Genomic DNA, 16,042 nt, shown 5'->3' with positions numbered 1-16,042 from the left:
AACAAGCAAGGCAAACAAAGGGCTGTAGCAGAGATGTGGGGAAAATGCACCATAGGATAGACATGAAGGCAGCCTTACAGTCCAGCATGACACACGGGCACAGACACCAGCCCAGACACCTGCCTGTGCGAGATCGTTGGATCGAGCGGAGGAATCTTGAGAGGGAACAAGGCTCTGGGTAGATGGGACCACAGGTTCCAGCTGTGACAGCAATGCAATGTGAAAGAAACAAGATCCAGATGTAAAAATGAGAATGGAGAGAGAAAGATGAAGTCATTAAGCAAATAACTGCACACATACATATACAGCCAAAAAGCACAAAGTAATAATGACTATTATTATAACAACTGCTTAGGGACTACTACAGTCTTGCGACATAGCATCCAAAATCCCGAGATTTAGATTTTCCCTTTTCTTCAGTTTGCCATCAATAGAGGTTGGTTCTATAAATTCTGTAGCTTCTCACTGTAATCTGTAACATTCAGCATCAGAATTTGCAGACTTCAGCAAAGTACAATATATGATTAAACTAGGCTTTTTCAAAGACTGTAGAGGAAGTTGTTTGGGCCATGAAGGCTAAATCGAATTACGTGCTTTCAAAAACCTTTTTTTTTTTTAAAAAACAATGGGAATGCTAATACTATGATTGCAAGATCTTAATACTTAGATTGAACCAAGATATTTCAGACAGGATTCTCATGCTACGTCATGCATAATGCAGAGTATTAATGGATGAGAAAGGTGCCTATGCTTAAATTTTGTTTTATATGATACCTGATGATGTTGCTGCGTTTTAAAGAACCAAGTGTTACTCAAACTAAAGCAATGATAGAAAATTACAAACTTTAACATCGAATCTGTGAACTGCTTAGAATGTGCTAGGCAGAGGTTGATGGTTTACACTCATAGCTTCTCTCCAAGAAGTCATTGGACCAGAATTCTTGGCAAACTCATTAAATGTACAACCAGAGTTTGAGTATCCATTTACAGCACAAAACGAAAGCAAATATAAAAAGTGTGCAAAAAAAACTTTACTCTTACAACTTTTTAAGACTTGAAATTTTCAACGGTCTATATTCAAAATTGCAATCTGTGACATAGCTTCAAGTACTGATTGTACTTTGCAACTTACAAAATGTGGATTATGTTTAGTGCAACAAACTGCAGAAATCTTAAAATTTCAAAATCTATTTACATTAAAAATGCAGAAATGTATGGAATAAAATTTCTCATTACAAAAATCAAAATGAGATGAAGTTTGGTGAATTAATACTACAGAACGCTCAAAAGTGTACACATGAACAATTTAGTTACTTTAGTCTTTACAGTACTGTCATGGAAAAGAATCTCCATAATTAGCTTATGTATTTATCATAGCATAAGCATGCAACCAATTGGTATCATTGGCAAGCATGTAACAATGATACCAAAGTTTTAAAACAGATAACAAAAGTTAATGAAAGATAATACTGCAAACCAATCAAAAATAAGATATAAATGCATACTTTACATTCCTGTAGTAAATTCAAATGTAAAACTCTCAATACATGCAAAATTAGTGTTGCCAGATAGCGTCACCAGATCAAAATCTAAACAAAAATGCTGTAATATTTTTAATAAATACTTTCTAGAAATTATAGTAAACTATGAAGGATATTGGGAGAAACTGTTTCCTCTAGCATGAGAGTCCACTGGCAGGAGGATCAGCAACTGGAGGACACATATTTAAGATGCTTGGCAAAAGGACCAGAGGGAAAATAACAAGAAACTATTTTACGCAGCAGTTGTTATAATCTGGAATACACTGCCTATAATGGTGGAGTAAGCAGATTCAATAGTAACTTTCAAAAGAGAATTGGATATGTACTTTTACATATGTAGGGTTATGTGGAAAGAGCAGGCTCTTGGATAGCTCTTTCATAGAGCCGGCACAGGAATAATGGGCTGAATAGCCTCCTTCTGTGCTGTATGATTCTATGAACTAACACATTAAATTTTTGCAAATGAAGATACATTTCCTATCATCCCCACTACCCAGGGAAAACAAATTATATAGTATTGTCAATCTACTACATGATCTCCTGACTACTGAAGTCAAAAAAGTTAGTCCACAACATCATAAATTTGAAAACAGATTTCTCTTTCAACATTAGGTTCAACATGGAGGTGGTTAGGATTCAAAACAACAATTATAGTTAAGTGAAAGACAACTATAATGAAAATTCATTACATCATCCATCGGGTACCACAGGAATGATCTTGGATGGATCCATTTTTTTTTCTGAATTGTGACGACAGGCAATGTTTTACCATGCAAAGTTATTTCAGATAGGTTTGTACACATGGGACCAATCGTTTAAGCTTGCTTTCAATTATTATATTTGACACTTGCGTAATTAAACAAGTTTCATTCTTGAAATACTATTTAAAATTAGATTGTATATCTATCTAGCTGTAGCACATCACTGACTGATTACTACAATTAATTATTTGGGTCATCCGCATGAAAGTAAGGGGTTAAAATGAAATGTCTGACACAAAGTTCAGACAGGATTCTGTTTTCAGGTAGAAACGTGCCAACAGCCCAACATAAATAAGCAACACTCAAGCATGACATTTTTTTTTTTAACTGAAGTATTGAAGATTCTCTCCAGCCTCAGCTGAGCTTCATCTGTGTGGGTCAGTAGTTGTGGCGTCCATTGGGCCTAAAGATCACATGACCAATAACATTAATTTTCTGATTCCCGGTTCTTATCTATTTAGACTGGGCTTGAATTTTTTTTTGTAGGGGCCGCATTATCTAACATTAATGCAACCACTGGTTCATCATGATCATTAAACCTAAAATACATGCATTGCTTACACAGGTCAGAAGCAAACTAAAAAAGTCTCACAAAAAACGCTTTCTGCGTGTGGTAGTCAGTCAATGCGCTAGTTTCAAGAACGTTTTCACTGGTTCACTGAAGATTGTGATCAAGGTTGGTAACTTTACCTCAGTCCAGCAGGCCAGTATTAATTCCGAATTGCATTTGCTGTATTCATTATTACTACTTTCACTATACATGTTGTACCTTCTTCGCCTCATTAAAAGAGGTACCTAACATTTTCATGCTAAACATCTGGAAACATGTCAAACATCTGGAAATGTCAATTTCGACATAAAATAATTAAAATGCATAACTAAAAGGTACAGTAATTTCCCACATATTTTCAACATTTACAAATGAAGACTAGATACTACAGAAAAATTAGACAGCATAAATAAAATTCTAGTAGCCAGAAGTCACAATGTATTTATATAATTTGTACCAAAGTCAGAGCTGAAAGTTATGCAGGGATTTTGTTTGAGTGGTTCATCTGATTGACCCTTTGGTATCTAGGCTGAGAAATGCAGTGCAAGGTAGAAAGCAGGGAAAAACTACTATACTTTTTCAGTTTGAACACTAGAATACTTGCTGAATCACATTTTTAACTGGAATTTCCCCGAGTGATTCCAGGAGAGTTATATGGTATTGGTCATAATTGTAGCCTAACGAACTTTAAAATCCAGTCACATGAACTAGGCACCCACCAGTCATAGCATTAAAAGACTTGGATTAAAGATTTGCATTTATATAGCGCCTTTCACGACCACCGAACGTCTCAAAGTGCCTTTACAGCCAATGAAGTACTTTTGGAGTGTAGTCACTGTTGTAATGTAGGACACGCGGCAGCTAATTTGCGCTCAGCAAGCTCCCACAAGCAGCAATGTAATAATGACCAGATAATCTGTTTTTGTTATGTTGATTGAGGGATACATATTGGCGAGGACACCAAGGATAACTCCCCAGCTCTTCTTCGAAATAGTGCTAAGGGATCTTTTACGTCCACCTGAGAGAGCAGACAGGGCCTCGGTTTAACGTCTCATCCGAAAGACGGCACCTCCAACACTGCAGCACTCCCTCAGTACTGCACTGGAGTGTCAGCCTAGATTTTTGTGCTCAAGTTTCTGGAGTGGGACTTAAACCCATAACCTTCTGACTCTGATGAGAGAGTGCTACCCACTGAGCCACAGCTGCCACAGCTAAACCATAAGAATATGACTGGCACACAATTATTTAACCAATACATGTTTTTTGTTGCAAGCTGCCACTGATATTTTGGGGATATGGGAGGGAGAGAGACGTTACACTGCAGGATTCACAGCGCGGCAGAGTCTAATATGTAGGCTGAAATGGGTCTCAAAACAGGTCAACCACACAGTTTACCTTTCCCTTGTACAAAGCATTGTACAAAATCATTTATACTTCATATTCATCTTTTATTGGACCGTAATTATAATAAAACTGTCTTTTGGTGAATTATATTAAAATTTCATGTATATTCATTTCAATAACCCATTTAAAAGGTAATACATGTCATTTAGCTCAAGCAAATAAATACCTATGACCTCGATTGTGTAGGTGAAGTAACATTCCTAAAACAACCAGTTTAGTCAATAATTCACTTCATTTCAGATTTTAAAGTTAAAACATTGATCAATTAAATTTAAAGCAGTTGCTTTTATTTCTGGGTTTCTTGCATTTTGGCTTATCATTTAATTGCATACCAAAGGAAAAGAGTTAATATCCATTAGGGATGATGTCACGAACACTTTATGATCACAGATCAGAGGATATCTAATTAAGTGGGCACAGGAAGATTTAAGTTTTGGGGAAATAAATTCTACTGCAGATCACATTTTTTTTTTTAACATTCCAATAATTTACAGGATCAGACGGTTATCAATTTAAAATGGTATTAAAACTTAAAATTAAAAAGAAAGCAAAGTCTCGGGAGAGTTCAATATCCTCAATGACAGTCTAATGGGTCACCCGTGGCTGTGGTAGTACTCTCACCTCCAAGTTAGAAGATTGTGGGTACAAGTCCCATTCCAGAGACTGGAGCATAAAATATATGCTGACACTCCAGTGCAGTACTGAGAGCGCTGCACTGTATGGAATGAGACGTCAAACCGAAGCCCCGTACACATCTCAAGTGGACGTAAAAGATTCCACGGCACTATTACAAAGATGAGCAGAGGAGTTCTCCCAGTGGCTTGGCTAATATTTACCCCTCAACCAACATCACGAAAGAGAGATTATCTGGTAATTTTCTCATTGCTCAATTACATAGGTCCATTACAAACAGCAGGAGTACCATATCATATCAGCTTTAAAGTCCCCAACCTCAAGAAAGCACAGTGCTGCTCGGAAAATTTGCATTCCCATAAAATGAGTGGCCTATCATGTAGTTAGACTAATCTGATGTCAACAAGGACAGTGGAATTTTATGGGGCGATCATAAATGTCCTCTATACAACAGGTGGTCAGGAAGTACTTTGAACTATATTCTCAAGTCGTCGTTTCTCAAGTAAAAAAGCATGAAACTGCTCAATTGGAAAAGTGGTTAAAAATTGGTTACTGCAAGTCGAAAAACAAAAAAGTATAGCATGTACATATGGGCATAAATATGCAGGCATATTGCAACTTTACACAAAGTCACAACCCACCTATGACTTTCACAGTATATATTTTATTGCCTGCCCGCTGATCATTGCTCCCTTTTTGCCCCAATATTATCATATACTATTTTTTCCACAGCCACACACCTGCTTTATGACATCTGCTGGAAATTCTTCAACAACAAGTGAAGGCAACTTTTCCTGATCTGGTATTTGTTGCACACTGGAACGTGCAGTCTCCTTTAAATAAGTCAAACAGGAAACAGCGTGTGCATACACAATATAGTAGATTAATCATTTGGAAACTTAAACCATGCCTCAAGTTTCCTCTTCAATCTCCGTCTCTACTAGATTATCACATTTGGATTTAGTCTCGACTAGGCGATCACAATTATTTCAACAACAAAAAATTAAACAGATTATAATAGTTTAGCACAATAACACTCATATTGGTTCCAAAGCTATTCCTAATAGAGCTGTACTAATTCGAACTTTCACATTTCCATGCTTTATGCTCCAATCAGAAAATAAATCATGTCAAATGTAAATACTATGTTATTTTAATTATTTCTCATGCATAAATGGTTAATGAACAAGGTTGTGTTGTATAAGACGTGACTGCAATCAATAATTTGATTACCTCTCACCAAACCACAATTTTCTGAATTTTGCTATAAACATATTCACATTTTCCCACAGCAAATTAAACAAACTTAGGGTGTACAGCACATAATGGTTATTTGCCAATATACTATTGTGATCATCTTAATCAAGCACGATAACACTCTTCACTGTTCTAAGTCAGTCTTTGGTGAGGTACCCCTTTGGTTTTAAAATGTGCATTAGAAAGTGACAGAAACTCTTCCTCCAACCTAGTGGCATGCACATTCTGGTTAGTCAGTTACAAAAAGTGTACCTCGCTCTTCACCAATTCTGGTATTTGTGGCTCATTTAGTGTATATTCCATCTGCTCCAAGGAAAGTGAATGTCGACTTGCAGTGGGCATTTCATTAGGACCACTATCATAAACATCCTCCTTCTTCTCTGGGAGTCTTAACCGAGGTTTGTGATCTTTAGTTTTTCCTCTAGTCATTAGACTAGTCAACCCCATTGAAATATCATCTTTAGCTGTTTTCTTTGTTGGAATGGCTGGTTCTACTTTGGGGGGAATAGGAACTTTTTTCTCAACTTTTAGCACTGTTGTCTTGCCACTTTCAGTTTGAGATCCTGCCTTTGTTTCCAAAACTGTTTTGGTCTCCATCTTCTTCTCCATTGCTTGCTCTTTACGCTTCATCTCCATGACCTTTTCCTTATCACTTCCACCTTCACCTGGTAAAACCTTCCGTATCACTTTCCTGACCATTTTAATCACTTTTTTCTTAGGTAATCCCTCACCCTCATGAGGCAACTCATCCCGATTTGCAGTATTCATATTTTGCTTTACCTCCTCTTGTACATTAAGTGCACTTTCAAAATATCCAGTTGAACATTCACTTTCTCCGTTTATCTCTGGTTGTGGACTACAGATCTCTTCGGTCCTGTCTTTCATTGCATTATCATTTTCACCTCTTTCTGACTATATTTACATAGCATAAGAAAAAAATGTTGCATGAATTAAAATAGAAAAAAATAGCTGGCAGCAAAGCAAAAGAAATAGAATTACAGTGCAAACCTGGTATCAAGAAAGAACATAAGCCATTTGGACAACAACAAAAAACCAGTTTATCTCCAACTATCTTAGTGCAATAGGTACAGAAAATTTTCAAGATTATCTATCCTACTGCATCACAATCACATTCCATGTGACAAGGTAATTGACAGGGTAATCCTACCAGGTCATGACTATTACTTTTTCTTCTTAATTCCATACTTGAGTTAGCAAATGCATTAGAGTAAATACTCAAATGTATAAAATCAGAAACAACTTTTACTACTATACATTTTTACTTGTAATTATGGATCAAAATTAGCATCAGTGCAAAGGCACATGCATTATAATATTTATGTACATTAAAATTGTGGCAAACTGCCCCTACATTCTATTTGTTAGTATTATTAATCTAAAATAAGCTTATGGCATGTACACTATATTTATAGCACATTTTACACTATTATAATGATTATTTTAAATGGTAAAGCTACAAAATGCACAAAAAAACAAGAAAATTAAAAGTGATTAGGTATATCCAAAATAACACTTTTTTTGTTGTTGTGCTACAAACACTTAAAATTATTATTTTTTTTAAATTGAGAAATGCATGTAGCTCATGGGACAGGCCAGTCAGTGCAAGTTGTTTTCAAGATACTGAGAACTCTCTGATATGTAAAAACAACCATAATGATATCTTAGTTTCACTCTCAATCATGAAAAATCAAATGTCCCTGTAAAATTTCAATGAATATGAAATTTTAAACATAAATGGCTTCATCTATCCTAAACTGCTTGTCCTACATGATTGAAAACAATGACAGATAGAAAGAAAAGAAAATATGACATTGTGGGTTGACAAACATTGCAGGACAAGTAACCTGTCATTTAAAAAAGTAGGTTAAGTTTGCTCATTCAAACTGCTATGAAGAGCTTATATAGATACTAGACAAAGCAAAATATCTGCAGAAACCAAGACTCTTAACCTTCACGTAATTCTAGTAATTTTCCTGAATATAGTGTATTTGTGATGTTATTTAGCAAACAATTAGTTTGAGTTTAAGGTTAGAGCAAATTTTGCTAATATGCTTTTTGTCTGCAAGCAATACAGAATGAAATAAACCGAAAAGACCTATAGGATAGAGTCATTAATATGCTGCACTGCAGCACGGCTGGTCTGCTTTCTATAAATAAAGGCCACAAGTTATTCAGTTTTTTTCTTTAAACGGAAAATAAGTTTTTTTTCTCCTCGAATTGTGTCTGACTGAATTTCATCTGCTGCCAAAAATCAGTAGAACACAACTAAATATCAAACAATCTTGTCAACATTTATTTTTAGTAAAAATTGATTTTACATTAGCTTGATTATAAAGGGTTTTAACAACATTACTTCAGGTATTAGCTAACATTTTTCATAAAATATTAAACTTAAAGATGTTTTTAGAATAGAAACTCCAGGCATAGCCAGATTTCCTGTGCTAGCTTTAAACAGACGGGCAAACTAAATATATCATTTTCACCAACAGCTACTTCACATGGACGAATGAAGTGCTGCAGCAGCACCTCCAGATCTCTTCCGAGCACATTTACCCACAGAATGTGGTTTTGTATTGGTAAATCATATTGCAGATCACATTATTGTTCACATGTGACCTAAATCAAGCATACAGCTTCTTCAATTTAAAGCACTGCAGAAAAATTATTCAGCTAACCTTCATTTCATTCCTATGATCTAGATGATTAGAAGAGGATCTTTGCAAGCCTTCCAGGCCCAAATGAAATCAACACATCCACTGCATCTGCTGATGCAGCATCAGCCAGCATCTCCAATGACAGAAGGCCAACCACAACGCTGTTGTGGCACATTAAAAGCAAGTACAGAAAAGCAAGGTTTCTGCTGCATATTACCACACCCTCTGCTCAACAATTGTAATACAATCTTGGTTTATATCAAAGTTGAATTATATCTTTTAAAGAGGTACCTTTAACAGCTATTAAACTATTAATGTGACTCGAGTGAAAATATATTTTCTACTGCACTATATCAACTGTACATTTTTGATTATACAAGTTAATATTTTATTAAACTGTGCCAAATTCAACTCCAAGCATTTTATAACACCTCCCCCAGACAACACTGGAAAATGTAAGTGCGGATTATTTTCCTGATGAATCTAAAAACAAATTTGCACTGACCATAACGGAGTTTCAAGGAGTAACTATTATGTTAAGAAACTTACAGATAGTTCAAGGTTTGCTTCTTGGTCTTGATCTGGATTTTCTGATTTGAGAATAGATACTGATTTTTTCTTTGCAACAGGTTTTTCCTCTTTAACCTAATTATTTACAGGATGAGGATGCAACATCACAATCCAAAATCTGAATGATACATGTAACAGTGCTGTTTATCATCGTTACAAGTCAGCAACATTCTAGATATGATACTACAACATAATTAAATGCTTAATTATAGGGAAACCTCCGCTATACATTCTATTTTCCTTGAGCATAATACTGTTAGGTTATCTTACCAAGAAAAAAAATATTCATTTCTATGCCCAATCACTAGATTTGAGATCTTGATTTTTTTCAGTGAAGAGAATTTGGGGGAATTTCTTGCATATTTTTACTTTTACCTTATATTTCTGTACTCTACAAACTGAAGTATTTTGTATTGTTTTCAAAGCGGTCAGTAAATTTCAAATGAAGTGGAATTTGATACTAGTATGCCACTTTTGCAGAGCGAATACCAAATAGTTGATAGCAAACAGAATTGGAAGAAATAAAGGAGTACTTATAGTTTGCACCAATAATAAATCCCTGAAGGCATCTCGATTTCCTACTGAATGAGCTTCAGCAATATTGTTACACATAAACTTAATTACGAAAATATACCTGCAAATAGATATATAAATGCTAGAACCTTTCGTGCTTTCACATGAAAACTGTACTAGCATCATAACCGATATAATAGTAACCAAAATGCCCAAATTTAGAATAGGTATTTGTACAAACAATTCCTCACAGCTGCAAACATGCAAAATTTTGCAATAAAAGTATGCCGTTGACCAAGAACTTTTCTTTCTACTTTTACTGGTACACTAACAATTTACATCAATTCTTGGGGAAAAGTAATGTTCGTTTTAAGTTTATTTTTATAACTACAGTATAGAAATTGATTGTATTCAAATTTGTAGACCTAGCCTGACTATAGGTGATTTGACATTTGCAATTTGAATGACAGCTTAAAAAAAAACTTTCCTTTTGCTCCCAGAAAGCAAAACGTGATGAGAAAGCCATGCTGCTGTCATGAACTGATAAGTGGGATTATGAAAAGATGAAGAAGTCTATTACAGAACAGAAGTTTGCCTGGAGCCCAAGTTCTTCCTAGTAATTGAAATTGGTGGGGCACACTGGAATGCCCTGGACAATGGCCATGCAGCATGAACTGGACACACGTGTGATGGGCACTGTAAGTACAGAGAAAGTGGAAAGCACAAAATTACAGTAGCGGTCATTTAAAGAAAACTAAACAGTTATTGCAGTTACTTTATCGTGCAGAATTTTTAAAGAAGTAAAAACAGTGCTGCAGAATGAATTCAGTACAGTAGGGAAGACAACATCATAAGCCCAAAATATTTGACCGGCTGTTGCTGCCTCAATGTATATCTATCTTTCAATTGACAACCTTTTGCAGTTAGCATAGCTAAACTACAGAACCAAGTTTACAAGGACATGAATAAGAAATTCACAGTTTTACAATGGGCAATCGGAAGAAATATAGATATGCAATGCATCAAAATTGAAAATGAGGGATGCGAAAAATAGGATAGAGGTGGACAAAACCAGAATCCTAAAAAGGTCAGAAGCACATGGTTTCGGCATTGTCCAAATAACTAAGGCAATTAAACTCAGGCTGCACTTTCATAGAGAAATTTACCTTTTACAACAGAAAATGTAATGATGACTCTTCTTGAACGATATTGGGTTTTTTTTTATAAACTTAATGTACACTATTCCATGCAGCTACAGTAACTAGAGTACTTGATCTTTTTGAATCTGTGGGACGCATTTCTTGAAAAGTCAGGAATGGCATAATCTTCTGGACTTCTTTGGGACAAGAAAATAGCAAGAGCAGAAATATGTTTATGATGAATTGGTTAGATACTTCCTCAACTGCTTTTCATAGTTAGAAAAAAATCCTTCAACATAATCTAAGGGGATGGACGAACACTCAAGTTAAACATTCCATTCTACCCCGATTGTTGGAAGATTCAAGCTGGTCAGATACAGATCACACTATTCAAATTATCCTTTAACAATCTTGCTTTTTCTTTGCATCAGTTTCCAACCTTGTGCAATGAATAATCAGTTTTTCCCAAAAGAAAGTACAACAAAAGTTTTCCTTGTACTCTTTAAGACAGCAATGAGAATCCTTGCTTAAATCAACTGGACAAAACTTGCCTCCTCCATCTGGAAAATGTGTCCTTCTCCATAGTGCAGATCTAGAACCAGATTTGTAACATCGAGAGAAAACCAGCACTATTGATCCAAACTTGATAACTTTATTTTCACCATTTGTTTCTTTTGCTTGTCTATTGGGTCCTATAACAGCAAGCAGCCAATAGTAAGAATCATCATCTCCTGAATTTAACTTGAGGTTGCTCTGAACACAAGAAAACTTGAAAAACATTGTACTGGAGCGCAAATAGAAAAGTCGTGAATTTCTCATAACTGAATGCCACTACAACAATTTTAATTTAGCAACTGATAGCTAACTGAATTTTAATTTCTGCATACTACAAACAAAACTCCAGGTGACAATACAGAGTGCTTCTCAGGCAGTAGTATCGCGGGGCGACGTGGGGACAATCGGGACTAATTAGGACCCTGATCCTACGCGGGGCGATGCGAGGATGGGTAATTTAGATAAAACTACGAATTCCCTGAAAGATCATGGATCCAAAAATAGAGCCGGCCAAAAAAAATTAATAGGAAAGAAGAGAGACTTTTGTGAACGTCTGTTTTGAATGAGAAGTACTTGTGTGATTTTGACTGTGGATATGTAAGCCTGTTTGGGAAACCGGGGAGTTGTGGTTTGTTTTAGCTCCATCCACTTTTTCAAACAGAGTGAAAGTTTTTTTAACCCTTCGTAGTGTTGTCCTGTATGTGGGAAGTTTTAAGACATTTTAAGTTAGGAACACAGGTGTGGATATATTCGGATGATAAGTTACGGAGCTAGGAAATGCACAAAGGATAGGTTTGTTGAATAAAAGATTAAAAAAATACATGGTCCCGGTGGTTGAAAAAAAAAAGAATTTATTTGACACGCTCACTTAATTGTCGAAAGAAAACATGCAATGATTGATTACATTGGGTTGAAATACATAAATTTAGTCTCGGAATGAGATAAAGAACGCCTTTTAAAAAAAGCTTCTAAGCTCAATAAAAAGTTTTAAATAAAGATTGAAATTACAAAGTTTGAATTGGGATTTTGAGATATTCAGAGAAGGCACAGCAAAATACTGAGGTGGATTCAAAAAAAAAATTATTATATTAAATCTGATCTCTTAAAGAAAATAGGAGATATAAAACTAAAAGGTTTGGAAACAATCTAGAAATACCTTCAGGGATCAGGTCAAACTCCTGGGCGAGTGGCGAGCTATCTGCGAAGGTGTAAAAGGGACTTTTTGAAAAATGTTAAAAACAGCAAGCTTTAGCAGTTTCGAAGAGACATTGTGACGACCTTGAGATTGGAGCAATTGAGATAACGAAAAGCAGCCCTCTCAGCCTACGTGCCAGACTCCCCTCTAGTTATGGAAAAGACGGGGAAAAAAAGACGCAACCTTGAAAGAAAACAAATTGAACGAATTTGAAAGAAAAAGTGTCTTCGATTGTCTGATGATTTTAAATTAACAAATTTACCGAGACCCGAGCCCTCTGTGTAAAATACAAAACCTAATTTGAAGAAAGGAGATCTTTAAAAAAATGTAACGTACTAAATAGGTGCTGAAAGGAAAAAGTGTTCTGAGATGGAAAAGGACATAACTTATTTAAATACTACTAAATACTAAATATTTGCTATGAAAAAGATATTGCCTTAATTGAAAAAATGTTGGAAGAGGTAAAAGACACTCTCCATTGATAATGATTTTAAATTATGAGAAAGTTCCGTTGCAGTTTGAAAAGATGAATCACTTCTGTCAAGTTGACAGGAAAACGCCACTAAGTTAGGACTCTCATTAATGGAAGGAGGACATGTTAAACCCCTAGATGTATTAAAGAAAGAGTGCGCGCACGAAAAACGTACTAAGAGCTCCACTCGGACCTCTGAAAAGGGTATTGATAGACTACGTAGTCAAATGGTTGGCCTTGCATTGACCAAGGCTGATGACGAAATTGAATTTCAGCAAACAAATAGCTATTAAAAATGTGTGGTCTCGTATTAAATCAATTTAAAAAAAAATCTTTGGCAAGTACTTGAATTAGAAGTTTAAAAAAAATTGGAGTTTAATCTAAAATGCTGCCTTTCCTGATGAGAAGACTTTTATTATGACGGCTTTACTAATGATTTCTGCTGTTTAACGGTTTCCTAATTTCTAAGCAAGTTTTGAAGGCACAAAAAAAAATGTTTTCAGATGATTACGTGAAGTCACGTAATGACATCAGGTCTTCTTACAAATCTGTAAAGGAGTTAACCCTTTCCATTGACAGCCGTTTTATACTGAACATTATTAATTTGGATTTCTTAATAGAATAAAGACTCACTTGACAGATAAAGGAAATGGTGGGATAGTCAGAATAAAATAGAACTAGCTTATGTAATAATACTTGCCTGATACAAGAAATAGATAATCAAAAAACAAATTGAAGAGTTAAAAGGCTAAGATAAATAAGCTGAAAGAGATTTAAAAAACGGGACCAAACAGATACAGATAGTACAGTGCACAGCCATAGCACCATCACCTGTGGCAAAAGAGCCAATGTACCCCACGGTGGGGAATCCACAAACCCAACCTAACCCTGACCTCCGATTTCATGGAGTGACCTTGACATGCATGGATAAAAGATGAGTCAGACTAAAAATCCTGCAAAGGATAAGTTAGCCTCGGAAAAACCAATGCCAACCATCCAAGACGTCATTAAAGCACAGGAGGATGCTCCTGAAAAAGATAAACTGTTGTGGAAAGATTATGGATGTACTTATGACAATGTCTCTAAACTCTGGACCACTACCACGGAACAGACTTGCATGTCTGACGAGTTGGCCCTATGGGTTATTGAATGTATGCACTTTGCTACTCATTGTGGAGCAAGGACAACAAGTGACACGCTTTTGGCCACTTGGTGGCACCCTAGACTCCAGGCGCTGGCCCAGAACATCAGTAGTCGCTGCCTTGTTTGCCAACAGCATAATCCAGGGAAGGGAGTCCCCTGTGATTGGGGTAAGACGGCGCTACCAGAAGGTCCCTTTGAGACCTTGCAGTTGGACTACATTGAGTTGAAAGAGTTCAGTGTTACAAATATGTGTTAGTAATAGTAGATTTGTTTAGCAAATGGATCGAAGCTTACCCTACCCTGGACAATAAGGCTCAAACTGTTAAGGTGTTAATTGTTCCTAGATATGGTATCCCAGCTCGACTGAGTTCCGATAATGGCCCTCACTTTATTGGCCAAGTTAACAAAGAATTATGTTCCCAGATGCGCATTAACCAGCAGCTGCATTGTGCCTACCGACCCCAAGCTGCGGGACTAGTTGAACGTGCTAATCAAACTCTTAAAACTAAGCTTGCTAAACTGGTAGCATCAACCGGACTCAATTGGCTCAAACTCCTTCCCGTAGCCCTATTCCAGATCCGAACTACTCCCACCAGTAAGGCTAGACTGACCCCCGCTGAGGTCATTTATGGTAGGCCCCTTAGGACCCCATGGAATCAGAATGTCCCCTCTACTGTCCAATTCCACCACATGACTGAGGAAATGACCACCTATGTTCTTTCCCTGACTCAGGCTCTGCGAATAGCCCATCACCAGGTTCGAGATGCTCACCCCGACCTCCCAGTTTTGCCCAAATCGTCCCTCGTGGCACCAGGGAAGTATGTCCTGATTAAGAAATGGATTCGAAAGGGATTAGAGCCACGATGGGAGGGGCCTTTTCAGGTGTTACTTACTACCCCCACTGCAGCTAAGGTTGAGGGGAGAAGTGCCTGGGTTCACCTGCACCACTGTAAACTTGTCACCCCATAACGAACCTATTTTACTGGTTGTCCTAACCCTGTTTCTGTTCCAGACTTCCTCTTCTCCATAGCTGAATAAGGTCATTTCTAGGAGCGTCCCAACTAACCGAGTGGGTCCCGAGGAGAACAGTTTGAACTCCTGCCCGTAGTGATAGACAACCAGCTACACCGACGGTGACCTGAGAAGAGAGGCGAGAAAACCGAACTCTTTGAATCAGCAAAATATTCGGACTATTTATCCTTGTCCATAGAGACGCTACAAGAAACATTTTGTTCTCGAGTAATTGTTAACCTAGAGCGATAAGATGAAACTGTGTCTGTCTGCCACAGTCTATATAGTAGCGTTGGTGTACGTCGGTGTGCGTCAAGTGCGGCTTGTGGGAAGCGAGAGCTCCATGAGAACTTTTCCAGTTGCTGAGTGTGTTCACATATCCCTATACATTCCAAAGGGGGAATTCCTTTGCGCCCCGTTCCACTGACCCTAACTGAGACTGTCAAGTGGCTTCTGAGCCAGACTAGCATGAGAGGAGGGGGGGCCAATGCAAATACGAAAGATGAAAGGCGGGTTAAGAGAGGGATCACGGAGGGCAAGAGGAGCATCATACCGTTACCGTGTGGACAACCACAGGGACGTCACCGAGTGGGAGAGTGCTGGGTACCCCATTAGTCAAATGT

At 37.0% G+C, this 16,042-nt stretch overlaps 1 protein-coding gene across 16 annotated transcripts in view; it reads right to left on the bottom strand.

Annotated features, from left to right (window-relative positions):
• The window catches only part of myo18ab (myosin XVIIIA b), a 299,468-nt gene that overhangs the window by 165,285 nt on the left and 118,141 nt on the right, over positions 1–16,042 (bottom strand). For 4 of the 16 annotated variants that reach the window (XM_070857110.1, XM_070857122.1, XM_070857108.1 and 1 more), the window contains one exon: positions 79–201. The exons of 4 other annotated variants lie outside the window; for them this stretch is intronic. In XM_070857110.1, the coding sequence (XP_070713211.1) occupies positions 79–201 (123 nt within the window). Of the gene's footprint in view, positions 1–78; positions 202–2,630; positions 2,706–5,629; positions 5,723–6,398; positions 7,059–8,842; positions 8,977–9,370; positions 9,469–10,393; positions 10,601–16,042 lie in introns of those variants that run through there. 8 more of the 16 variants (XM_070857109.1, XM_070857113.1, XM_070857111.1 and 5 more) reach the window with 7 other exon arrangements.

Source organism: Pristiophorus japonicus, chromosome 16 (assembly GCF_044704955.1).
Source record: "Pristiophorus japonicus isolate sPriJap1 chromosome 16, sPriJap1.hap1, whole genome shotgun sequence".
NCBI classification, from domain to species: Eukaryota; Metazoa; Chordata; class Chondrichthyes; family Pristiophoridae; genus Pristiophorus; species Pristiophorus japonicus.
Note: the sequence above shows the minus strand (reverse complement) of the source record. Positions and strands in the feature narration are given on the sequence as shown.